This window comes from Paroedura picta, chromosome 15 (assembly GCF_049243985.1).
Source record: "Paroedura picta isolate Pp20150507F chromosome 15, Ppicta_v3.0, whole genome shotgun sequence".
Lineage (NCBI taxonomy): Eukaryota > Metazoa > Chordata > Lepidosauria > Squamata > Gekkonidae > Paroedura > Paroedura picta.
This window is the reverse complement of record NC_135383.1, coordinates 3,140,639-3,167,666: the sequence shown is the minus strand read 5'-3', so window position 1 is coordinate 3,167,666 and position 27,028 is coordinate 3,140,639. Positions and strand designations below refer to the sequence as shown.

Here is a 27,028-nt window from a genome sequence, read left to right as displayed (position 1 = left end):
TGGCAGAACATCTCTTGGGAGGAATCCTGGCCTCTCGGGGGGAGGCAAAGCAAAACAATTCTTTCAGCTGGCCTAGCCAGGCATCCGTCTCCTTGGAAGAAAGACTCTGTGGACACCAGGGGATTCCGAACTCACTGAGAATCTTGAGGGACATGAGAGGTGAGTTCTGCCACAAATTGCAAAAGTTCTTGCCAGCTGCCGCTCTTACTCGCAACACCCAAACATCCTGTGTGTATATCTCAGACCGACCAGCTTCTGGGAGCAGACAGACCACATTCCTGGCAGCAGCCCAAGCTTTATCTGCCCAGAGAGAGCCAGCACGGCGCTTGGCCTTCGTCCCCTGAGTCCGGGGCAGCTCCCCACGGTCATTTCTGCATCTAACAGCAGCTCTTTCTTTTTAAAAATGACCCTTCCCGAGCAAGAACAGACCTGAGTTTGACGGCATGTATTAAGGGGCTACCTGAGCCTTGGCCTGATCCTTGAAGCCCGCTATTTCCCAGCACGAAACTGGTGGAAAGCTGAAACCACCCAGTTCCTGACCCTGGCGGTAGTTCCGGAGTCTTCACGCTCCACTCTTGCGTGCCCAGCTCCCCAGAGGACCGGCACAATTTGTCGAAATCTAGAAAGTTTCCTTAATAGCTTTGCCAAGGGAGCCCCTGAACAATTTTGCTCCATCAGACCGGGCCTCTGTCTAAATCACCCTTTAGATCTAGATGCTACTTCGGCTAAAAGTCCCTTCCTGCTTGGGGAAGCGCGGTGGAGGTTGAATGAATGAAATGCTGAGATTTGGGAGATAGTCTGCTTGTGTTTACTCGGGGTGTAAATAAATAAACATGAAGGCAGATTGTAAATTCTTGGCTGCTTCAGAATAGTTGGTCCCTGGCCATCTTGGACTAGGGTGAAATCCAGAAGGCGGAGGGGAGGGGAGGGGAGGGGAGGGGAGGAACTCCGACGAGAGTTACAACACCCACCCTTCAGAACTGGCCTCTGCAGCAATGCAGGAGGTGGGAGCAGACACCCTATCCTAACCACCTGCTAGCTTGGAGGGAGAGGAAGTGGAAAGGATCAAAGTGAGAAAAATATTCCCGATTCCACATGTGACCTTGGCCGAGTCCTGGCCCGTTATTTACGCCCAGATTCCACCATCTGTAGCCTGTAAGCGATTTTGTAAAACGTTTTCAGATCCAGGAGCAGCGCTGCTGATACGTTTATAGTACCCAGGAAACAGAAAGCCAGATTCTGCGCACAGAAGAGGTCTTTCAAGTTAAGCAGAGCTTCAATGTGTTTATGCACTTTGGGTTGATTTATGTTGCTGCCTCAGAGATTCAGGTTCTTCTGGGGTAGAACGCAGCAGTGAAAAAGTGGAGTGGAACCACACAAAGGCCAAGGGATCCAAGGCTGGGAAGAGGCCTAGGAACAGCAGCCCTTGGAGACCGGCTCCGCTCGACTCAGAATAGCAGTGTGAGACTGCTGAACATGCAAAACAGAAGCTGCCCCCCTTCGTGCCTTGCCGGGGGACTCCAGACTCTTGTTACACACACAGCGCTGGAGTGATGCGGGCCAGGGGGTGTGATCCAGCGGGACAGTGTAGTTAATTTATTTTTAAAACTCCCTCCCCCACTTACACAAGTTCAGGGCGGCTGACACCACCACAGATTGAAATCAAATCATCACGGAACAAGGTAGAAAAGTAAAACCACCATCAAACAATAGCAGAAGCCCAGAAGACGGAGTAAAACTGCAAGCAAGGACGGAAGACTTCCGTGAGTCTGCTGGGAGACCGAAGCGAAGGAGTGCCCCCCCCCCTCAAAGGCACACAACCTCACACAAAATGCATGCCCTTGTCGGAAGGGAAGCCACTGTGATATCATTCACTGAATGCCTGGGAAAGGGCCCGTAACCGAATGCTTGGGAAGGGGCCCATAACCCGTAAGCAATTCCCATGGAATGCTGCCTGAGATGGCATCGCCCTGCAATCCCAACACAGTCTTACAATATCTTGGCCAGCATTCAAGCTGTTGTTCTTTACGTTCCTGGGTCTGGATTCTGGCAGAATTTAGATCCAGCTAATGCCATGCTCCGTGCAAGAATTCTTAACTCCCAGCCGAAAGAGGGAGGGTTGGTTTCTCCTCCAAACGCCCACCTCGTCAGAAAGACTGTAGCTTCCTGTCATGCTGACCTCTTCAGGCCCCTTGTGCTTTCCTCAAAGCCTCACTCACGCACATGGGAGCTACACTTAGCTCCCAAAGCCCCACCCCCCGTTTTTGGAGAAGTGCAATTTTCATTTGCAGCTGGCTTGATGATTTCTCCACCACACTGGGGGTGGGGGGAAGGGTGTCTTTCCAGCAAATTGCATTACTTTGTTTGGTCAATTGGCCTACAAATTGATTTTCCTGTACAAATAATGAACATTTATGGTTATTTTCCCTATAGGCTCGCTTTATTTGCCACGTAACAAGGAGTGATTTTCCTGGATTTCTCGGAGACCCAAGCTTATGGCCACCAGTCATCATGACCCGGTGCTTGCCTGAAATTGGGGAGGGGAGGGGGCCTTCCTACAGAGGGGACTGTCTTCTTAGTCATGGGTCCCCTGACTGCATGGCTCTTTCTTAGAGCCTTGTTCTCCCCCACTGCTCCCCAACAATATTCAGCACAAAAGAGCAAAGTCTCAATTTTTTAGGGACAGGGCTGGGGGCACCCAGACTGGAATCTAGACCCACAAAATACTGGGGGACCTCCAGCCAGCACCTGGAAGTTGGCAGCTTGATGAGCAGAGAGCTGAGCTTGACTGACAGCAGTCAGAAGGGACTATCCTATGAATGATATCAAAGCTAGAAGAGCAGTCTCCTGACACAAATCTCTACGAAACCATTCATTCATTAATTCATTCATTCATTGCCTGCCTCTACCTAAAGGCTCAAAGCGGCTTACAATGTCTGGATAAAACCCCAATAAGCCCCCTTGAAACAGACGTAAAAAGCAAAATACATTCCAGTCAAAAATCCCATGGGGATAAAGATGCTGTGGCAAAAACACCTAGTAATACCAGACCTAATAATCTTCCCAAAAATGCATCCAGGAGGGGAAGGGTGATAAAGGCTGCAGCTGGCATTCGCTACCACCGTTCCTGCAGGAAGGGCCACGATCTTCCATGCCGCCCGGCCCCAGCCAAAGACCTGGCGGAAGAGCTCCTTAAAAGACTGCGGGTATTCATGGCAACCTTGGCCAATCTGGAGGCTCCACCCCGTCTGCCAACCACAAGGGCCGACGTTCTACCTCTCCGTTCCCCTCCGTACCTGAAGAGGGTGCTCAACACCCCCTGCACTCAAATCTCTTCTTAGGCTGAATCCCAGTCTTAGGTATGGCTGAGTTCCACAGGGCTTACTCCCCAGCAAGCAACCGAGCGCTGGACTGCGGCCTCACTCTGCACTTCTTTGCCACGGATACCTCTTGTTACCCATGAGAACAAAGTACAGGAGCTGCACCCACTAAGCACACAAACCCCTCCAGCTTACCTATGCTTTGGGGGAGGAGCCAAAGTGGCAGAGCACCTGCTTGGCATGCAGAAGGCCCCAGGTTCCAGCCCCGGCCTCTCCAGTCAAAAGGGCCAGGCGGTAGGAGATTTTAAAGACCCCGGCCCAAGAGAGTTGCTGCCAGTCCACGCGGATGAGACCGACCTTGCTAGACCAGGGCTCTGGTTCGGTAGACGGCAGCTTCGTGTGTGTGTGTGTGTTTTTATGAAAGCTTCGTGTTCAGTCTCCCCCGAGTGTGTGTGTGTGTGTGTGTGCTGCCCTTCCACACACGCAGCCCTGGATGGAGCTCCCCCCCCCCTCTCCCCAAGCCAAAGCCCACGGCCAACGTCCAGCTCAGCAGATCAATACCGAGCTGAATAAATAAAGGTCCTCCAGAGCATTCGCTTGAGCCGGTGCAGTGTCAGGCCCCTGACAGTATCGATCGCTTGCACAAACGCGCGGCACGCTGGCCCAAGGGCCTGGCGCACGGTGTGTGGGGCAAGGTTAGTGGAATGTCGGGAAGGGAACGGACACGCCGGCCCTCGTCTGCATGTGCGACGCTGCTGCGGGAGACAAAAGGAAGTTCTCGCCATCTTGCACCGCCCGGCTTTCATCCACCCGAAGCAATTATACTTCCCCTTTTTCCTGCCCGCGGCATCTGTACTTGCTGGGAGGGAGGAATGAGGGGCCCTGCAGGATTCCCTTGTAAGCGGGAAGGCTGGATCGGAAAGGAGCCCTGAGCTGGACAGCACGGGGGAGCCGATCTCACCAGATCCCGGGAGCCAAGCAGGGCTGGCCCTCGCAATTAGTTGGATGGGCGACCACCAAGGAGGTCCAGGGCTTCTCCAGAGAGGGAGGCAAGGGCAAAACCATCTCTGTTCCTCTCTTGCCTGAACCGGGATGGCCAAGGCTAGTGCCTTCTCCTCCCTTCTCCTCCTTCACATGCAGCCGGCTGGGTGACCTTGGGCCAGTCACAGTTCTCTTAAGAGCTGCTCTTGCAGAGCAGTTCTCTCAGAGCTCTCTCAGCCCAACCTACCTCACAGGATGTCTGTTGTGGGGAGAGGAAGGGGAAAATGTAAGCTGCTCTGGGGCATGAAAAGTGGGGTTTTGCATGCCAAGCAGATGATGAGCCGCCCCCCACCCCCCTGCAGGCAGGTAACTCGAATGTGCCTTTGCCGCTGAAGTGGCTGAACGACTCGGTGAAGACCCAAGGCAGGATCACCCACCCTTAATGGAAACTGATTGGAAAGAGTCAAGGTTGGAAGGTTTCCAGGCGAACAACCACCACGGGTGAGTTATGCTCACAGGAGCCTTTAATTGCTTAATTTGATTCTGAAGGCCCATTAGCATTTTTCTCAGGGGGGGGGCATCTGTGTCATCGAGGGGGGGGGTTGCTGCTCTTTGCAGAGCCTCCAGGTCAGCAAGACAGCTGGTTACGGGGAGGCTGTTCTCAGCCAATTCCTCCGCCACCCCGAATCTGCAGTGGGCATTCGCCCTGGCCTTCCCTTGGTGCTCCTCTCTAGCAGGTATTTTATGAACTTCCTTCCTCCTTATGAATTTATCACACGGAAGAACTACAGATCCGACAACAAATACCTGATGGGTTAAATGCGAGGCGAGTGCGTGTTTGACATGCTGGGAAAAGATCGATCCTTTTGTGTTTCTATAACTACGGCCTCACTGGGTCCCACGCCTTGCTTGGAAGGCAAAACCGGGGACTACTGAGAAAAGAAGCCGTGCTGGGGAGGGTACCCTTCTCTCCCGAGACTGGCCTGCTTGCCTTCCATGTCGGGGATGCGGGAAGGCCAGGGGAGAAAAGCTCAAACAAAGCAGTGGGCCTTGACCCCTGAACGTCCAGGGGAGATGTGCTGGACTTCCAGAATGTCCTTTGGCAACTGACAAGGGTAGTCAAACTGCGGCCCTCCAGATGTCCATGGACTACAATCCCCATGAGCCCCTGCCAGCGAGCATGAGGATCTATCTTCACTGTGGCCATCGTTGTGCAGCTAGCCGTGCCTCCTGCAGCAGCCAATCCGTGCCACGTCAGGATTCTACGGAGGCTCAGAAAGACTGAGGACCCTTGGTGTAAGTAATGGGGCACTTCCCCCACTTTTTCGCCCCTCTCCCAAGCGCCGTCTCCCTTGTGTACGTCAAGGAGCCACGGAACTGAGTCAACAACTATTAAGCTGAGCCGTTCTCTCCAGCTGTGCTGCTCTAAACACCAGGAGGGCAAGCAAGGATGTGGCCTCTCCCCGGAACATCCCGTCCTCCCAGAAGCACATGACAGCACCAAGAAGCCAGCACGAGAGGCGAGGCCGAGCACACCTGCGCTGAGAATTGCCACAAAGGGTCACGTCAACATCTTCCCCCCTCCTGAACGATTCCCCAGCTTGCATGACTGATGGCACATTCCCAAGGAGTCGAGTGGGAGAGGGAATGTTTGGGGCAGAAGCCAGGAGCTTTGGCGACCTTGAAAAAGTCCGGCAAAGGTAAGAGGCAAAGATCCTAAAAGAGCAAGACCATCTGCCCGGCCGCAGGGCTGCCTGTACCTCCCCCCTCCCCATAACCTTCATGCCTTCAGGTAGAAATTGCGGTGGGCGCAGTTCACAGCGCGCTCCCTGGCCGCAGCCACAGTGCCCCCTCCCCACAGACCGAGCAGAGGGCAAGAGTCTTGACACAGGCCTGCACTTGTTTAGCCCGGGGGAGGCCGCGCTCAGGGTCAGCGTCTGGTTGTCTGTCAAGCTCAGAATGCTTGGCCTTATTTATTTATTTGTTCGTTCCTAACCCAATTTCCCAGCTGGAACGGCGCGCGGCGGTGGGAGTAACTCGATTGAGCTGCCCCAGGCAAGGCGGCGCTCCCTCCTCGCCCGTCCCCGTAATCAATAAGGCCGCTTCCCCTTCGCCTCCGAGATGGTTGCGCCGTTCTGCGACAAGAGGCGCACGCCTTGGGAGCCAGAAATGCTCCAGAATACACCGTGCCTGTTTTTTTTTTTTTAAACAGGGCCTGTTTTTCAGATGAGCCTCCGAAGAACGTGCGGGGCAAACGAGGCAGCGGTTCCGGCGGGAGAGGAGCGCAGGATCGATCGGTAGGGGCCGCCGTTCTGGAGAACCTCCCCGCTGAGTGCCTGAGCAAGAAGCACCATTTGTCTTTCCTGGCCTTAATTAGCACGATTTTCTGATCAAGGCCCAACGATTCCCTGATCAAGGGCCTCATCGATTTTACCCTCTGGCCGGCCGGCATTCAGGCCGAGTCACGCGACGGCTCCCGATGGCCGACACGGGAGCCTGGCTGGCCCAGATCCGGATCCGTTCTCATGGCTACACGTGCGCAAGACCCTCTGCGGCGCATGTGCCCCCGAGGTCCCCAGTTCTCTCTCCTCCTCTGCCCTGCTTCCTGGATCAAAACCGACGGTCTCCCCGAAGCAGCACAGAGAGACTGAAAATCAATGCAGGTATCAATTACGAGTCTCCCACGAAAGGATCCGATGGAAGGTCAGCTGGGGGAGGCCTCGTCTTTCTCTGGCCGTGCTGATGGTGGCTGTAAGTGGCAGAGTCAGGCCCCCAGTCTAGCAAACTCAGTACTGCCTCCTCTGAGGGGAAGCAGAGATCCTTCGCATCAAAACACAAAGCTGCCTTCAGTCCATCAAGGCCAGAATTGCCTACTCAGACCGGCAGCAGCTTCCAGGGTCTCAGGCAGAGATCTTTCCCGTGGGCTACTGCCTGGTCCTTTTAAGTGGAGTTGCTGGGGATCGAACCTGGGACCACCTCCCTGCCAAGCAGGTGCTCTGTCACCCAAACGTGGCCCCCTTCCACCATGGCTTTCCGAACTGCTTACGGTGTGTCGGGTGACTGAAGAGGACAGCACCAGCAGCTGCCCAGCCACGGACCCAGTTCTAGCTGAGAGCGCCCAGCTCATGAGACAGCTGTAATCCAATTTCAATATCATTTCCATTTTTAATTCCTATGAGTCTCTTTGTGAATCAGCTCTGGTTGAAAAGGGAATGCAAATCTAAGAAGTGATTTATCTGAAGTATTTCTGTCTTGCACTTCAGCAGCATGCCACTAATGTGGCCCTTAATTACCTCCCTCCCACACATCTGAGGAATTTAGGACAGCACCGGCAGGTTACCCAGTTCTGCTCCCCCGTCCCCATGAGAACCCTGAGAGGCGGGCAAACGCTGAGAGAAACAGAACACTTGGAAGACTTCATAGAAATATGTTCCTAGCACGAGGTAGCTGAAATACAGCTTAAGCAGGTGCAGGTAACTGCAAAACAGAGGTCTTCCACCAGGTCCATGGCTGAGGCTGGGGTCAGCGAGGTACATCTACTACTCCCCCCGGGCTTTTGAATAGCGTTGACCTCCTCCTTCTCTGCCCCTCTTAGTAATGGGGGTAGGGCGGGGATATTCTGTTCCGCCATGTTGTGATGGATTTTAAGTCTTTTAATGGGAGTTCTAATGGGGTTTTAAGACATTGTGACCCGCCATGAGCCGCTTAGGGAGTGGTGGGAAATAAACCGAAAAATAAATAAATAAATCTCTCAAAGTACATGTGACCCAGCTTAACTTGTCTATTGCTTGGCTTTGGGCCAAATATTTGTCCCTAGCTATAGGGCAGGGGTAGTCAGCCTGTGGTCCTCCAGATGTTCATGGACTACAATTCCCATGAGCCCCTGCCAGGCTCATGGGAATTGTGATCCCTGGACATCTGAAGGACCAGAGGTTGACCACCCCTGCTATAGGGGACAGCTCTCATTATGGACAGGGAGAGGGAAGGAAGTGAAGAAGTCATAATATTTCCTGATGGTTACCCTACCGTGCAGCAAAGTTACTGATGCGTTACACCCCAACTATTCCCCCCCCCCATAACCCCACTGCTATTGACATCCTTCCAAGATCGTTAAAGCAAACATCAAGGGAAAGACAGCATTTGTTTGTTTAAGGAGGTGCAAGTCTTGACAAAACAGACCCTAATCAGTTATTTAGATAATTGAAATACCGCCCTGCTTTGTTACCTGCAGGGGCCAAACAGGAAAGACCTCGGGAGAAAAACAAAGCAAGCAGACAAGGGCTCCGGGCTAGAATTGCATCCAGGTGTGGAAAGGAGGCTTGGCTGGTGGGTGAAAACCACAGAGGGTTCCTTGTTCCAGCTGGGGGAGGCGGGGGAAGCAAAGCACGGCCCTTCTGTCTGCGGACCCAGTCAGCAAAGCGGCTAACAGGCGGCCTGGGCCTGAACCGTGCCCACTGCAGCAAGCATCACGGCCAGGGGCAGAAAGGTCATCCGCCAAGCCGTCTCTTTGCAGAAACGAGGGCAAGAAGGAAACGTGCCCATGAGTGGGTTTCGGGACGGGGCACACAATTCAAGAATTGGGGGTCCCCAAAATGGTGCCCACCAGAGGTCCCCAAAATGGTGCCCACCAAGCACAGGGGGGAGTGGGGCTTTCGCCCAACTCGGCTTCTAATGGGCTGTGAGGATTAAAAGGCCTCCTGTTAAAAAGAGTTACATGTAACTTTAGCGCCTGACGTGTTGTGGTTGGCTCCACCTCCTGTGGCAGCCATATTGTGTGCTTCCGGGTGGGGACCCCCGCCTGAGACCTTCACTGGAATTTGCCCAATAAATCAGATCATTTCTGGAGGCCTTTCTCTGCAGGTGACTGGCCCAGGCATCTCACCTGGCTGAAGGCCTTGTTTCCTTGATTTTAAGCTTCCATTTCCCTTCTTCTCCCTCTTGGGGAAAGAGTTATAAATTTAATTCTGCTCTTCCTGGTTTGCTACTGTCGATTTGACACGCTGCACAGAGCTTCGGGGTGATATCGATTTTTAATCTTACTGTGGAATGTAGAGCTGCTGTTCAGAGAGTTATGTCTTAAATAAACAAATATTTGTTTCTAGGAAATCCAAGTTTCTAGCCCTGCGGAAGATTTTTGCCCAACATCTCCCGAGACTGGGTGAAATCTCAGCGCAAGCAAGATTTCTGCACAGAACTCTGGCTCTCAGAGGGGTAAAATGTATGTTTTTTTCCCCTTTCCTTTTTACACACCACCCGCCACGAGCTCAAAACCATATATCTTTCACCAGCCCTTCTTGCTTTCCCCGAGAAAGATTTTAAAATTTCCACTACTGCTCGTACGAGCTTCAAAAGCAGAGGTAGTCAAACTGCGGCCCTCCAGATGTCCATGGACTACAATTCCCATGAGCCCCTGCCAGCTGGCAGGGGCTCATGGGAATTGTAGTCCATGGACATCTGGAGGGCCGCAGTTTGGCTGCCCCTGTTCAAGAGGGTAAGGCTTCCCTTGCCACGTGCACACCAGGAAATCTTTCGTGGCAAGATTTCAAGAAACTGCCAAGCCCGGGAGAAACAAACGGGACAGGTGAGGAAACCTCAAAGGCTCAATTGTCCCTGTCGGCTGTTGAAAGTCCCAGCCGCCAAGGTGGCTGGGCGGGGCTTTATTTCCTAGCCAGGTAACAGAAGCTTGACATGGGCCTACGACACAATTCCCATGCTTCCCTCCCTGCCCGGATGAGTCTTAAGAGAAGAGACACAATTCTGTGCAGGAATGAGGGGCAGCAAAGTGGAGCCATGGCTCAGGAGCTGGACAGGAACTATGCACACAGAAGGGTCATTCCCTGCCTGAGAATCCACAGAACTCCTTCCAGGCAACTGGACGGAGCAACAGCCTGCCTTGACCCCAAACTTTAAGCTATTCCATTTCAGGCCAACTCTACACTATAATGGGAGTTTTCAAGAGAGGGGTGAGCATTTGTGCAGGCTGAAGTACAACACAAGGCATGTCACTTGTACCAGGACTGTGCTTCGGCCACAATTCCACAGGGGAAGCTCAGAAGAGGGATGCAGGCACCTGAGTTAGCTTTCTGGAGAAGCACGCAGGTAAGCACTTCATGCGGAATCAGACCTTCCCACTGTACCATCTTTTCATTTGTACACGCTTTAGAAACCATGAGAGAACTCCCATTTGGGAGAAGGGAGGGGGAGCTGCGGAAGTGGCTGAGTCCTTAAAGGCAGGAGGCGGAAGGGCACAGACCCACCTTCGTGTATGTTTAGCTGTGAAGCTGGCAGGTGCTGAAGAGAACAGAGTTTAGCAAGGGTTCTCACCCAGGATGGCAGCCAACATTTCAAGGCTGAGTATCAGCTCAAAGAGGCCGCGGAGCCCAAGAAAGACGCACCTACAGCCTCAAACTCTTGATTTTTCAAAAATCGCCCGTCGCCAAGATTTCTTTGGAAAAAAACTTCACGTCCCTTCTTGCCACTTGGCTCCACAGAAGAAAAGAAATGCAGCACCCATCTGGAGCAGCCTTTGAAAACCAATAAATGCTCCGCTAAAAAAAAAAAAAATCACAAAAGCTGCAGATCTAACATGGACTTAAAAGAAGAAACAAAACCAAACACAAAGTCTTTGCGAACGCTAAGGTGGGCTGCCTGACAGTCTTGGTACAAGGATTCACGGAACCACAATCAAAGGAAAGCTGGCAATTGTTCCTGATGTCAAGTCACTAGTCCTCATACATCAGAATAAATCAATGGGAAGAGCCCAACAGTGCTTGCCTCTCCCTTGATCTTACCCTGCCACCTCTCTATTGCATGAGACCCAAAATACTGGGGAGCTTGAGATAAGGAAATGGCAGTAAACCTAATACCTGGATGGGGGAAGGCCTCAGCCTCCATGTCCTGTTGCTGGACCCCCAGAGGAACTGGCTGGCCATTGTGTTGAACTGGACAGGACACTGAACTATATGGACCCCTGGTCTAATTCAGCAGGGCTCTACTGATGTTCTTATGAAGGCCTTGGCCTCGGTTGTTGGCCGTCCAGAAGATTTGGTTGGCCACTGTGTGAGACAGGAGGCTGGACTGGATGGACCTTTGGTCTGATCCAGCAGGGCTCTTCTGATGTTCTCATGAAGACCTCAATCTCTATGCCCTATGGCTGGACTTCCAGGGGAAATGGTTGGCCACTGTGTGAGACAGGAGGCTGGACTAGGTGGACCACTGGCCTGATCCAGCAGGGCTCTTCTGATGTCCTCATGAAGACCTCAATCTCTATGCCCTATGGCTGGACTTCCAGGGGAAATGGTTGGCCACTGTGTGAGACAGGAGGCTGGACTAGGTGGACCACTGGCCTGATCCAGCAGGGCTCTTCTGATGTCCTCATGAAGACTTCAATCTCTATGCCCTATGGCTGGACTTCCGGGGGAAATGGTTGGCCACTGTGTGAGACAGGAGTCTGGACTAGGTGGACCACTGTTCTCATCCAACTGGGGCTTTTCTTATATTCTGAATGGAAGAACGGCAGGTTCACAAACACTATCGATAAAAATAAATTTAACTATCCAAAGTGTTCCAATCGTAGGGCGTGGCTCTCTGACTTACAGAATTGTGGGGGAGCCCCCTTTTTGAGGAACAGGGACCAGATAAACTCAAAAAAAGGCAATCATTTTTTGGGGGGGAAAGGTAAACGAACACGATTGCGTAACTGGGCGTTTAAACACCAAAAGTATCCAGATAATTAAAATACCGAGACGGTCTGGTTTAAGGCCGGCCAATTTGGCAACTGGACCTGGAACGTGGTTTCGCTCGAGGGTGTTCTCCCCTCGGCCATGTGCAAAAGGAATCAAGAGCAATTAAAACCTCCGCTCTAAGCAGACCCAGAATGTGCACAAGGCTCTCTTCCGTGCGTCTGGGAATTCTCGCCTTTCCGCCTCCTCCTTCAGGCACGTTATAATGAAATCCTGTATTGGATTATATTTTCAGCCCAGGGGAAAGAACAATTTCCTCTCTGGCCTTGCTAATTTTGCAAAAGCAACAGGGCGAAAGGGCTGGAGTTAGGCAAGCAGGGCTCTTAAGGAGGGAGGGCAGATTGCATGAAATAAGGTCAGGGGAAGAGGCAGCGGCTGGTTTCAAGGGGGCAGGTGAGAAGGGAAACAGCTCTTTACGGAGAGAGATTCAGGAGGGCAGAGTGATTCAGACGTGAAATCTGCTGCCAGGGGATGTGCTGACGTCAACAGGAATAGACGGGGAAGGATGGGGTACAGAGGGACCACCGGCCTGACCCAGCAGGGCTCTTCTGATATTCTTCAGTCAAACCCCTTTCTGGATGTCACCTGGGGGTGGAAACTTGGGTCTGTGGCCTCTGCAGCACCATGAGCAATGCTCAGCAAGCAAGCAGGCAGGGAGGGTGGCCCTCCGGAAATCACAGTCCTTGGGTGGCAAGGCCCTTGGGCTGCATCGCTGCCTCGACCGTCGAGGACTCAGCGCTGGCATCTGTTGCCAAGAGAGCCGCTTGCCAAGTCTCTGGATGGAGGAAACAGACTGCGCAGGGCAGAAAACACCAGCTGACGACACAAGGAATTAGGTAATTCAAGGGAGGAGAGGGAGAGGGAGAAACGTATTTTTAATTTTTAGCACACGCCGCAGGAAAAACCCTCCCGCACCCATCGCTTCCTCGCGGCCGCCTCGCCATCCCAGCTGCTCCAGGGGGTGGAAGCCGTCTGGGCCCTTGGGACAGATGGGCACACCACGGCGCCCAATGGGGAATTCATGCCAATCTTCCCTGGCCTCAGCGTGGTTCCCCCCCCCCCACACCGGCTCCTCCAAGTGAAGCTGCCAGCAAGTCGGGACAACGGAGCCACCGCAAATTAAAAACAGTCGCTCATGCCCTGGAGCGGTTGGAGACAGCCCTGGGCGCTTTTAATGACATCTCTAAATAATTGTGACAGCAAAATTACTTATCCGAGTTCACCTTTACACTGCCCTTGACACATCGCTAACGAAATGACGGCGCTTTTCGGCCTCCCTATTTATTAATTTATTAGCGTGCCCCCCCATCTCTTTCCCCCCCCAGCCCAGGGTCTCCCAGAGGAACAAGCTCACCTGAAACTCTGCAGCTCACCAACCAGCCAAGCAGAAGCCAGACCCATCAAGCCAACGCCAGGCAGCATCCGGGCCTGCAGAGGCTCCCTACGTGCCTACAGCAAGAGAAGTGACCGTGTGTCTTCTTGAGGTCCCCACCTGCCAGGCTGCACAAGGGGTGGAAGAGGAGGAGGAGGAGGGCCATTTTTGTACCCAAAGGAGTCCCAAAGTGGCTGACACTTTCCCTTCCTCTCCCATGACAGCTACCCCATCAGGTAGGGCTGAGAGAGCTCTAAGAGAACTGCTCTGTGAGAACTATTCTAGGAGAACTGTGACTAGCCCAAGGGAATGAAGCCCTGTTCTCCAGATTGGAGGCCGCTGCTCTATAATGGCTATTACTCGCCTGGCTCTTCATCTCCCCCTTCCCTGGTCGCATCGTGGCCGACCCATTCGCTTGAGTGGACAAAGGCGAGACCACAATCTGCAAAATGTTATGTCAGTTCAGACAGCCCTTCTTTTCCTAATTGAGGAAGCAGCTTGCCAGCAGATGATCAGTGATCTGTACAACTACCTTCTAAGGTAGGCTACTGTGTCCATCTGTCCCAAGAGCCCAGAATAATCTGTTGCTTGTTTTTTAAAAAAAAAACAGTACTCCAGTTTTGGGAGCTTATTGAAAGGAAGGGTGGATTACCTCCCTTTTGATTTCAGAGGACCGCCGTGTTGGTCACCAGTAGAACGGCTACTGAAGAGAGCCAGAGTCCAGGAGCACCTTAAGGACTAGCAACATTGTGGCAGGGGAGGAACTTTTGAGAGTCCCTGCTCACTTCTCCAGAGCATGACAAACTCTGTCCTTGTATCTTGCAGAGAGATGAGCTCACAGCCCACCTGTATTAGAAGAGGTGACCCAGGAAAGCTCCTCCCCTGCCACAAATTCTGTGGGTCTTCAAGGTGCTCCTGGATTCTTTGTGCTCTTTTCTAATCCTTCCCCACAAGCCTTGGACCCCGGATGCATCTTCTCCTCTGTTTACTGAGCACAGATCAACCACAGTGAAAACTCTAGCCGTGGGTTTACCAGCAGATGGGAAGCCCAGTTTTAGCACAGTCTAAACATATCCGACGCGAGGACAAGACATCCCTACGGAGAATTAACAAAATTGGAACAAGCAACTGGAACAACTCCCCGTGTCACGCGGATGGGTTTGCGCTGGCCCAGGGAGCTGGAAGGAGTCCCTGCCCCAAAGCCCCTGCAATGCAGCCCCCACAAGCCCCCGGTTTCATGCCCAGAGAGAAAGAGGGGAGGCTGCCAAGTGGTCTGGGGGCCAGCTAGCCCCCCCAAGCCCCTCCTGCCCCCAGGCTCTCTGAACAGGGAGATTTCCAAAGGGGGCAGGGGCAATATTTAACGCCAACCACCCAGAGCTGTAGGGAAGGGCGGAATGGAAATTTAAATAAATACAATTTCTCCCAATTAACCCAGCTCAACGGACCAGCACAAAAGCCAGTTCACGGGGACCAGAAGGGGCCCTTGGGAGCAACTGTGGGGAGAGACCGACTGATATGGGGGGGGGGGTCTCCAAAGGCCAGCCGGGGTCGTCCCTGCCCGGCTTTCCAGATCCGACGAGCAGGGCCCAGGCGGGGCCACCGGGGGCAAACTGAGTCGCCCTTGAGCCCCTCGGCGATGAGTGGGGCCCAGCTGCGCCCCCTGCCCTGGCCCTGGCCCCCTCGGGTGGCGGCGGCTGCATCGCCCAGAGGTTCGCGCTGCGCACGTGTGAAGGCGGCCGGGCGGGGGCGGCGAGGGCTGCGCGCTCTGGGCGGGCTGGGAGCGGCGCCTCGGCCTCTCCTCCGGCTGGCCCCACCGCGACCTCCCCGCCGGCCCTCCTGCCGCCGCCGCCGCCGCCGCGCCCTTCCGCCCGATTAGCCGCCCGCCCGCCGGGGAGGGGAGGGGAGGGGGCCGCGCTCAGCTGCGCCGCTTTGATGGAGGCGGCGGCGGCGGGAGGGAAAGACACGCTCGGCTGGAGGACGAGGACGAGGACGAGGCGGCGGCGGCGGCGGCGGCGGCGGCGGCGACGCCAAGGCAGGAGCGGGACAGACGCGGCTCCTGCAGCTCCACCGCCGCCGCCGCCGCCCTCGCCCCCAGCAGCCTCGTCCCCCGCTCCGGGCCAGGGCGCGCAGTAGGCGCATCCACACGGGCAGGGGAGAGGAGAGGGGGGGACGGGCCCGACGCGCGTCCACTTGGGGCTGGGAAGGTGAGCATGAGCCGCTTGGGGACTCTTTCGGAGAGTGAAAAGAGCTGCCGCCTTCAACTCCCCCAGAAAGGTAGGATGGATAACTCGGGTTGCCAGCTCCAGGCCAGGGCCTTCCTGGAGGGCTGGGGAGGCCCCTCGGGGGGGGGGGCATTATATGCCTTCCAGCCCTCGTTCCCAGGCAGCTGCGTTCTCCAGGGGGACTCCTCTCTAGTCTGAAGAGCCACGGGCATTCTGGAAGCCTTCCAGGCCACACCTGGTGGTTGGCATCCCTAAAGAGCTTGGAAGAGGCCTTGCTTTCATGTGGGGGAGAGGCGGCTCCTGGCCAAGCAGCGTCTCCTGCCTGGACTGCAAAGAATTCTCCTTTCGCAGCCAGAAATCCCCACGCACCGAGAAAAGCAAGACATATGTTTTGAGAGCTGGCCTCAATGTGAACCCGGTCCCCTAAGAAAGGGTGAGCGAACATACGCAGAGTGCACATTCAGCAACTGGGAACGCGCACGGCCGGCTTTCCCAGGGCCAGCTGTTCGGAAGCAAGATGCTCAATGATGGGAAACGCAGACGGAGGAAGGCGCCACGCGCACGGGTTTCTTGCTGGCGGTGGACAGCTGTGCCAGCAGCAGACGCCTGGCACCCAAAGCCCTCCACGCCTGGCACGGGGATGCAGGGAGCCACATCCCCACCCACAGCTCTGCTTCTCTATCGTGCAAGGGGGTCGATCCCGGCAGAGGCTGGTAGAGCTCAGTTAGGTAGGGTTCATGGATTTTGGTCAATGGGGTTGAGGAATTGTGTGGTTTTAGGTATTTTATTTGTATTACGTTTTACTTCTTGTTAGCTGCTGTAAACCAGCAGGCCAGGAGCGGTGGCCTATAAGTAGAATGAATGAATGAATGAATGAATGAATGAATGAATGAATGAATGAATGAATGAATGATGTGTAGCTGAGTAGCAAAGCGCTTGAAGAAGCCTCAACTTCAGTCTCTGGCTCCTGTAAAAGGTCCGCTGGGGACCCCAACCCTGGAGAGAAAATGCTGACCTCTATGAACCACTAGTCTTAGCTTGGCATAAAGGCTCTTTTGTTCTTATAAGGGAGGACGGGCCTTTCGCTGGCATAGACTAATTTCACTCTCAGCGACCCTGCACAAGGGACGGAGTCTTGTCCACGACACAAATTCGCTCCACCAAGACTTAATTAAAAAAAAATTCAGCTGCAAACGAGGCTTCAGGCCGAAGATGCGGTTGGGACCAGTTTCCTGCCTAGCTGATTTCCAAACTCGGGCTATTGCCAGATGCAATTTCCTCTTCGAATCAATTCTTCCCACCGCAGTCGCCCCCCTCCCTCGCTGGGTGGCTGACGTGGTCTCTAGCCGTTCCCTGAAGTTGATTAAGGCCCCTGACACTACAAATTTGATTTGACACGAGAGGGAGGGGGAGGGACCGGGTAAATTAAGTTTAATCTCTGCAAGAACAAGAATGCCAGACGGGCGACTTGTGCCGCTCATCCCTCGGCCTGGCCCTGCAGGGTGGGCAGAGTTGTTTATCTGTCAGCAGCCACCCCCCCCATACACTGCATAATAAAATAGATGGGCTTGACATATCAACAAACATCCAATGCAAGGTCCTGTCCTTGAATGGGGGGAGGCGGGGCAGGCAGTTGTAGGAAGCCACAACCCATATTTACGGTTAAAGTAGTCCCATTTACTACAATGGAGCTTCTTCACACAGAATGTGCCGGGTTTGATTCCATGCTCCTCCACATGCAGCCAGCTGGGTGACCCTGGACTCACCACAGCACTGAGAAAGCTGTTCTGACCGAGCAGGAATATCAGGGCTCTCTCAGCCTCCCCTCCCTCACAGGGTGCCTGTTGTGGGGAGAGGAAAGGGAAGGCGATTGGAAGCTGCTTTGAGACTCCTTCAGGTTTGAGAAAAGTGGCATATAAGAACCGACTCTTCTTCTACTTGGGACTAGTTAAACATTGCCTCACTTTTTAAAAGTCTAAGATAAAACTATCAAGATAAACTTCCGGCAGAAATTGGACAGTAAAAGATAATGGCCTCGATCCAAAGCTGTGCATGCACACACAGGAATCCTGCTTTCGTAAGGGTTCTGCACCCTTCCTCCCAGTAGCAGAAAGACGCTTCTCTCGCTGAAGCCACCATCCCAATCTCTAGATAATGGGATGGCTGACGCCTGCGTGCTATGGAGATGTGGGTGCCCTCTGAAGTGGGAAGTTGCTAGATCTCATGAGGACCGTTTAGATGAGAAATCGATTTCTGGCATAGATTTCTGGCCACTCATCTGATTTCCGGACCACACACACAAATGGATAAAAGCATTACTATCACAACCAATGCCTCTCTTTGCAACAATGGCAGAAGAATGAAAAAGCAAACTGGGAACATCAGCAACAAAGAATGGCTGAATCAAAACGGCTCACGCAACAAGAGGCAAGAAAAGTCATATTCAGACACCCATAATCTTCTAGAGCAGGGGTAGTCAAACTGCGGCCCTCCAGATGTCCACGGACTACAATTCCCAGAAGCCCCTGCCAGCATTTGCTGGCAGGGGCTCCTGGGAATTGTAGTCCATGGACATCTGGAGGCCCGCAGTTTGACTACCCCTGTTCTAGAGGAACTCCCCCTGAGCACACCAAAGTTACCGTGTCAGGATCAAGCCTGTGAACTGCCAATTATCTGGTCACCTCTGGCAAGTTAAGAACCAGATCCAAGCAACCAAGAGGGGGAGCTTGACAAAACGTTGGCCGTTTTCTTCCTTTAAGGCCACAAATGACCACTGTATGGGGTGCTGGACTAATTTAAAAACAAAGCATACAAACGTTTTGTGAGTCTGCATGGTACAATGATTAGAGACTATCCACAGCTAGGGTTAGGGAGACTTGGGTTCAAATCCCTGCTCTTCCCTGGAAGCCCTCTGGGTGAACTAGGACTAGTATGTCACTTTCAGCCAGGTATAAACCAGACAAGTTTTCCTGAACGGCATAGAGAAAACCAAGTCATTGTTGCATAGTTTATTTTTCATTGGGCCGGGGGGGGGGGGGACACAAGAGGGAGAGAAAGAATATTCCATGCTATCTCAGTATTGTTCCAATTTTAGTATATGCACTGCTGAAGCGAGCATGAGAAATAGTATTCCAGTGGCCGGTGGAAATTTATTCTTGGTCTCCCTTCTTCCCTCTTTATTACAGACAAGCCAACTGAATTCCCTTAGGTAGCGTCAGGAGGCCCTTTCAAGGTACACAGGTGTGTTCATCGGACTATTAACATCTCTGCACAAACACACACTCTAGCTTCCGGGCATTTGGGCCATTGTACAACAGACACTTGACAGGTTGACTATCAGGTTGTGCTCTGGTATTTTTGACAAACAGTTCTCCAAAACGGGCCACAAGGGCCCCCGGCCCTGGGTCCACCTCCAAGTTTTGTTGAATACACACCTCACAAAATCCCCTCCATCAGGCAGCCTTCTGCTAGGGCCGACCTGGAGCCTAAGATGTCCCTGGGAAACCACGGTGGGTTATAAAATTGCCAAAATACATTCTTCCGATGTGCAGATGTTGAATGTTCCTTTCTTGCCCCCAAAGACGAACGTTCCATTCAAACCTGCATTTATATGTAAATTGTACATTCACGTAGAGAATTTTATTTCAGTCACAGGGCACAACGGCAAGACACGTTGTGGCTGAAATTAATCTGGCATTCGTTCAAACTCACAGGACTGCCGTCTTGAGGAAAACCTGAATCGGTTACACTTCCTATTACTTTCTTGTTTGCAGTTATTAAGGCCCCAAACTATCAAAATAGCACACTGCTTGTAAGCATCCCGAAGTCGCAAGCCAAGCCAAACCACATCTCCCAGACTCCAAACCAGGGGTAGTCAAACTGCGGCCCTCCAGATGTTCGCTGGCAGGGGGCTCATGGGAATTGTAGTCCATGGACATCTGGAGGGCCGCAGTTTGACTACCCCTGCTCCAAACTATGGCCCCATCGCTTTAAAACAGAGAATCACTTGGTACTTCATGCGCATTTCCAAGTACCCCCCATTCCAAGGAGTTCTACTCTTTAGATAATGTTCAACTAAAAACTTGAAAGATTCAGACGGGCCGCCATGTGGGTCCTAAGTAGCACAATAAAATCAGAGTCCAGTAGCACCTTTAAGACCAACAAAGATTTATTCAAGGCGTGCTTGCACTCGAAAGCTCACGCCATAAATAAATCTTTCTTGTTCTTAAAGGTGCTACTGGACTCTGATTTTATTAAAAACTTGAAGTAATTATCTACAACAGTGGTACTTTTGTAGCTCTCTTCTTAGAGAACTTGGGATGGGGAGTGGAATGGAAATAGGAAAGCATGCCACTAACTTTCTGGAGGGGGTCCCTCCTTGGGCCCCCTCCTTTTCATTCCCTGTTTCTACAAGAGGGATATCCCTGACTGGGATAGTCCTGGCTTGCCTCATCTCCTCAGCTCTCAGAAGTAGGGCTTGGATGGGAGCTCTCAGAAGTGCTTAGTACTTGGATGGGAGACCACTATGGAATTTCAGGCTTAATACACAGGCGCAGGCCTGGGCAAACCACCTCTCACCACCTCTTCCTAAAGCTGACTTTCCACCCTCACTGAGGCTTCTTGTTGGGGCTCTCGCCCAATCCCTAAAAGCCACAGGCAAGTCTGCAGATCCCCACAAGGTCCAACAACACAGACCACGGGGGGGGGGGTCACAGAGGGGGCAGACAACCTCGCACAAAATAGTTCCAATTTGCAGTGGAGGCATTGCTCTGCTCACTTTCTGTTCAACATGGTAACGCCAAGCTGCTCCTGTGAGAACACGCCCTTACACGTCAACAACTCAGGTTTCAGCGTACATTAATTAATCTATTTGTACCTTGGTCTTCTCCCCAAGGGGGCCCCAGAGCTGCTTTACATCATTCTCGTCCATTTATCCTCACAACAACCCTGCGAGGTGGGTTGGGCCAAGAATACGTGACTGGTCCAAGGTCGCCCAGCAAGCTTCCAGGGGGATTTGGACGTTCGAACCCGGCTCTCACAATCTCACACAGGATAATTTAGCTCCCCGTGTGTGGCTGGCGAATACGGTTTCCACCGAGGAACAGAAAAAACACCTCCAAAATTTCCACAACTGGAGTTTCCAACTGGAGCTACACCCACCCGCCTTCCACCCTACATTCTCAACAATTAAAGGGCTGAGGCGTGCCTGGCCTTCACCGAACGCCTTAGAACAAACACCCTTGCATTATTTACTGAAAACAGTGCCCAAGAAGCACTTGGAGGTTTTGGGTCTTCCCCCCCCTTTGGAGAGAGGCAGAATCTTTGGACACAGCCAGTAGCGGCCCAACACCCCGGAGAGTTACCAAAGCAAAGCTCAAGCGGATGTGGTTTACTGCCTGGCTCTAAGCAGCTGTCCCTGGGCTCCCTTCATGGTCTCCCATCCAAATGCAAACCAGGCCTGCCCCTGCTCTGAGCTCTGGTGAGATGGCACCAGCCTGGGACATCCAGGGCAGGGAAGGCGCAAACAGGGGCAGGTTGGCCCTCGGCAGCCCGATTTCCCTGCTGGTCTGCCATCTAAGTAGGAACGGCAGCCAGCCCTGCATAGCTTCCCGGAATGAGGCCAGGCCAGCCGGGGTCATCCAGACGAGCTCTTCAGACAGAACCGGCTCCCCTTCAGACGCCAGGAACCACGGGACTGCAGCGCAACGGTGGGTTGGCCGACGCACGTCATGCATGATTTAATGCCTCCATGCCGCACTTTCCAAACACGTCGTCTATACAAATGCCCACTTTGCTTGACAACAGCACGGGTGACATCTTTTCCAGGAAGACGGTGACATCACGCACGCCACGGAAGGTTCACAGTCAAGCCAGTTCACAAGGCGAAACGCCAACCCGAAACCAGAGTGTCCAGAACCAAGCCCTCGGACTCGCAGGGAGAAATAACCCGGAATTCCGATTCATTCTGTACTCGAGGTTAATCAGAAGACGTGCCCACAGGTAAACTTTCCTTAGAGCAGGGGTAGTCAAACTGCGGCCCTCCAGAGGTCCATGGACTACAATTCCCATGAGCCCCTGCCAGCAGGGGCTCATGGGAATTGTAGTCCATGGACCTCTGGAGGGCCGCAGTTTGACTACCCCTGCCTTAGAGTGTGGCAAGTCGATTGAGAAATAGGTTAAAAGATAAAATTAATCTGCATTAAGTGATCCTAAGGATAGACAACACCCCCACCAATTCCATGCAACTGAGATCTGGGCTTTGTGTTTCCAGTAACTTTGAGAGAAAGGTTTTAAAGATCCTCCCCAATAAAAATAAAAATATATATTGTTGAACGGTCCCTTCCCTGTTTTTTAAGGTGGGGCTTTTATTTCTGCCAATCTTTGAGGGAATGCAATTCCCCAAGTATTTCATTCTCCAATTCTCTTACACAAGCGACACCACACGAAATAAAAGGAAAAGGCCCGATCAGCCGATAGACAGTTTGCAAGTGGAAATGGCCCCCCCTCTGACCCCCCCTACTGCCACCCTAGAACAGCACTTGGCACCCATGTGTGCAGCCCCCCCCTCCCCCGTCCGCATCACAGTTGCAACAAACAAATATAAACAGGAGTGGACTTAATTTAAAAAAACAGGCTCTTTTTTTTGGGGGGGGGGTTGTTTTTAACAATCATCTTACCACTGGAGACGAAATTCGACACCCAGGGCAATCACAGATTGGAGGATGTACCTGTAAGATTCCTTTGGACATAAGAGTCTTCAGGCTTTTTCCTGGGAACAGAAAAAAAAAAGGGGGGGGAGGCAGGGTTAATGGAACTGCGGAAAGCAGGACCCAGAGTCTCACCCCCCCCACACACCGCCGCCCTGTCTGACCTTGCTGAAAGGCTGGGGGGGAGGAACCCCCAAGGGTGCCCGCCCCCCCCCGCCGCTCTCCCCGGGGCGCCCAGCGAGGCAGCTCATTAGCGCCGGCCCGGGGCAGGGGGCAGGGGCCGCCCGACGGACCCCTCGGAGCTGCCCCGCGGCCAAGGAGCCGGCAGCTGGAGGAGGGAGGGGCGCGCGGCCTCCCGGGACTCTGCTCGCCACCCCCCCCCCCTGCTCCACTTTGGCTTGCCGGGCGGAGGCCGACTCGGGAGGGGGGAGGGGGGAAGGACGCCCCCCCCCGGAGCTGGCCGCCACCCACCTGCCTCGGCGCGGGGGCAGAGCCGGAGTGCGCGCTGCGCTTGCCTTCCGCGGGAGAAGTGGCCGGCGCCTCCGGAGGGGCGACTCCCCGCCCGCCCCCGCCTGACAGCCCGCCCCCTCCCTCCCTCCCTCCCTCGCCCCGCCCCTGCCCGCCTGCCTGCCTGCCGGGGAGAGCCCCGCGACGCCCCCGCACGAGCCCTCCCGCGCCCCTCACCCGCCAGCCCGGCCAGACGCCGCTGCGAGCCGCGCCCGGGGCCAACCCGCAGCGCCCAAGCGCCCAAGCCCCCGCCCCACGCGCGGGGGGGGGGACGGGAGGCAGAGGGGGCAGCCCCGAGCACGGCCCGCCCCGCACCGACCACAGCGCACCTCCTCGCTCGCTCGCCGCGGTCAGCCCGGCCTCTGTCGCCCGCGAGGAGCAGGAGCCGCAGCCGCCGCCCTCCCGCCCGGAGCGCACCTCCGAAGGGGCCGCCGCTCGGGGGCCCCGCAACTTCCCAGCCGCGCGCGGCGAACTTCTCCGCGCCCTTCCCCGGCAGCGCCGCGACGCCTCTGCCGCCCCCCCTCCTCCTCCTCCCGAGGAGTCACGAGCGACGCCCCCTCCCCGCGCCCGCCCTGCCGCCCCGCGTGGCCGCGGCCCCAAGTTGCGCTTCGACAGCGGCGGGGTCCGGAACGCCTCGGGCGGAGACAGGCGCGCCAGCCGGCCGGTCTCGCAGAGCTCCTTTCCCCCCCCCCCCCGGTCTCCCAGGGCAGCCTCCGCACGCTCCGCTGGTAAAGCGCTCCACGCCTGCCCCTGCACCCCCAGAGCGGGCAAAGCAGTAGGCGGGTCTCTGGGCATGCACAGAGTGCCTTTCCCCCAAGGCGCGCGTTCGGAATAGGACGACGACTCCCACCACAAGAGTACGCAAACAGTACACAAAGCGGAGCCCCGGACAGTTTTCGGCTGTTCACAGCGACTCCCCCCCCCCGCCCCAGAGAGGTCTGCCGAGGAGCCCTGTGCGGCCGGGAAGGCTGCCTATTACAGCCTGGCACCCGAGCGGCCCTGCGTGCCGGGGCGGCTGAAGGCGGGCGGGTGCGTGGCGAGGTGCCGGGCGCGGCGTACCTTTGTGGCGGATGCTGCGCTTCCAGTCCTTGGCGGTCTCCCTGCCGCTGACGAACTGGAACTCGTTGGGGGTGAGCCACTCGCCGCGGTAGCGGATGGAGGGCCCCTTGCTGCCCTGGCACAACTTGTGGATGTAGAGCAGCGCCTTGTTCTCGCCGCACTCCACCTCCAGGCACGGCTCGCCGCGGTCGAAGAAGGGCTGGAAGTCCGGCAGCGACGAGAAGCGCTCGAGCAGCAGCTCCTCCGGGGGGGCGGGCGCGTGGGCGGCGGCGGCGGCGGCGGGGGGGGGCCTCGGCGAAGGCCAGGTAGGCGCGCGGCGGCGGCGGAGGGGGCGGCGGCGGCGGGGGCTGCGGGCCGAAGAGCGGCTCGTAGGGCGCCGGCAGCGGCGGGTGGGGGGTCACGGCGGGCAGGGCGGCGGCCGCCAAGGGCACCAGGTAGTCGGGCAGCGTCTCCATGGGCTGGTTGAAGGCGGCCAGCGCCAGCTCCTCGCGGTCCGGCCGCTCCCGCTTGATGGCCGGCATGCTGCCCCGGATGCCGAAGCCGCCGCCGCCGCTGCTGCTGTTCCCGCTCGCGGGGCTGCAATTGGCGGCGGCCGCCCGCGCCTCCCCGGCGCGCTCCGGCGGCGCTGGCTCCTGGGCGAGTTGGCTGCTCGCAATCAGGCGCCCGCAGGAGCCCCGGCGGCAGCACAGGCGGCAGCACAGGCGGCGGCGGCGGAGGCACCAGCAGCACCTGGCAGGCGCCGGCGGCACGAGCACAGGCACAGGCACAGGCACAGGCACGGGCGGCCACCGCGCCTCGCCGCGCCAAGCTGCCCAGCGGCGCGGCTCCGGGGCGCCGGGCTCCGGCGGCCACCCCGAAGCAGCGCAGCCTAGCGCGCCCGCCACGAGCGCCGAGCCGCCGCCGCCGCCGCCGCACAGCTGCCCCTCCGGGGGAAGGCTGCACATCTTGGCCGGGGCGAGGGCGCCGCCGACGCCGTCACAGCCGCCGCCGCCGCCGCCGGAGACATGATTCCGGTCGCCAAAGGTTTATTGATCCGCCCGCCCGCCCGCCGCCCGGATCGACCCAGCCTCCGCTCCCTCCCCGCCCCCTCCTCCCCGGCCTTGCCCTGCCGAGACCCCGCGCCGCCTGGCGCGCTTGGCAACTTCGTCCCGCCGCCAGGCGCCCCGTCCCACCCTCCCCGCCGGCCGAAAGGCGCCTGGCAGGCGAAGCCCCTGGCCCCCGCGACGGTCCCCTGCCCCGCGCCCCCCCAACCACACACACACACACACACACACATGCAGGCACCGCTGCACGTGGGCACCTGCCCTCCCCCCCTCCAGCCCCCTTCTGGGTTTATGGTGCTTGGAGAGGCCGTTTGCAGGCCGGGGCTGAACCTTCAGACATGTTTCAAGGGACGACTGGGAGGGGGTCACCAGGGCCCGGGTGCTTCTGCTCCCCCGGCTCCCACCCCCCCCCCCCCCCACGGACAGGAAAAGGGATGTTGCTGAGTCTCCGAAGTCCGCCCGGAGTTGAGAGCCGACTCTGGCCAAACTGGCTTTCCCTTCCTCGCCGCTTCTCTAACTTGGCCCATTTAAACAGCAGAGGGGAGGGGGGGGGAAGCCCGAAGTGGAAGGTGGGGGGACTCGCAGGGAGAGGGGGGAAGCGACGGGCAACCGTTTCCCTTCAGAAAGCTGCTTTGCCGACAGAGACACAGGAGGGAGGGAGGGAGTGACCTCCTGGGCTTTCCTGTCCAGGCAGGGGGGGTCACTGGAACCTTTTTTAAGGGCAGGGCTCCCTGGGCTTCCGTAGGGGACAGGGCACACAGAGAAAAGCTGTTTTTTACCCCGCTTTTCACCCTCCAAAGGCGTCTGAAAGCCACTTACAAACACTTTTTCTCTTCTTTCCCCCACAACTGGCACCCTTTGAGGTAGGATGGGCTGAGAGAGCTCTGAGAGAACTGTGACTGGCCCAAGGTCACCCAGGTGGCTGCATTTGGAGAAGGGGGGGGGGAGTCAAACCTGGTTCTCTAGATTAGAGGCTGCCATTCTTAACCACCGCACCAAGCAGGCTTAAGGAGCACCATTCAAAGCGAAAGCAAGCCTGGGGTCCAGCCATCTGCACGCTTTTTCAGAATTAAGTTTCTATTCAGGGCTCTCTATGGAGTCAAGTAGCCTAACAACGCCATTCATTTACTATTGAAAACTTGTATCCTGTAAAAAGCCTTGCCTGTGGCTTCCAAGATAAAGCTACATAAAAATCTTGGAACAGTTGCAGGCAATAAATTAATCATCATCACTACCAATAAATCAGCAGCAGAAACCAATAACAGCAGGTGATAATTAATATAGTTACCTAAAACAGGGTGGGGTAGCAAACCCCAGAATGCCCCTAAATATCTAGCACTGACTTACTGATCCCGGTATTGACGCCCCAATTTTCTCTCCAATGGGCTCTATTGCAGCTTGTGCCAGCATCGTCCCCATTTTATCCTCACAACAACCCTGTGAGGTAGGTCAGGCTGAGAGAGACTGGCTGGCCCAAGATCACCCAGAGTGCTTCCAGGTCAGAGTGTGGATCTGAATCCAAGTAACCCAGACCTTATCTGTCACTCTAACCGTCACACCATGTTCTTCAAGCCATGGTCAGATCCATACCCCAACCTCTCATGTTGACTGTAAACTACCCAAAGCAAAGGGGAACCTGCTGTGGGCAAAGATCTATCAGGTGTTGGAAAACAGCTCTCTGTGCGATGTCTCCTGACTTGTGGGAGTGTAAACAGGGACTCCCTTGCCATAGAGTTAGTGAGATAGATGGGACACTGACCTCTCTCACCTTTGATCTCACTGACCTGTCCCTAGAGGGTAATTTCCTGTTTCCACAGTCCCCATCCCCTTTCGCCTCCATCTCTCCAGCAAGCAACATGGTGGCAGGGAGACACCTCAAGCACCTCTCTCCATCCAGCTATTGAGAATAGAACAGGAACCTTATCTTTGCCTCTTAAGTAGCATTAAGTTCTTTATTAAACTATAGTTATATTAGTTATAAGTGCCACGTTGTGGGTCTGCTCAAGAAGGTCCCAGCCGCCACGCACCCTTCCCAAGAATGCAACAAAGTTTGAGTCCAGGGGCCGCCCTAAGGC

At 55.3% G+C, this 27,028-nt stretch overlaps 1 protein-coding gene across 1 annotated transcript in view; it reads right to left on the bottom strand.

The window, feature by feature from the left end:
• The window catches only part of SAMD11 (sterile alpha motif domain containing 11), a 106,321-nt gene extending 81,357 nt beyond the window's left edge, over window positions 1-24,964 (bottom strand). Inside the window, 3 exon segments of the mRNA XM_077312596.1 lie at window positions 22,315-22,406; window positions 23,911-24,193; window positions 24,195-24,964. Of these exon segments, the coding sequence (XP_077168711.1) occupies window positions 22,315-22,406; window positions 23,911-24,193; window positions 24,195-24,854 (1,035 nt within the window). The 5' untranslated portion in view covers window positions 24,855-24,964.
• Window positions 24,965-27,028: the final 2,064 nt, after the last annotated feature.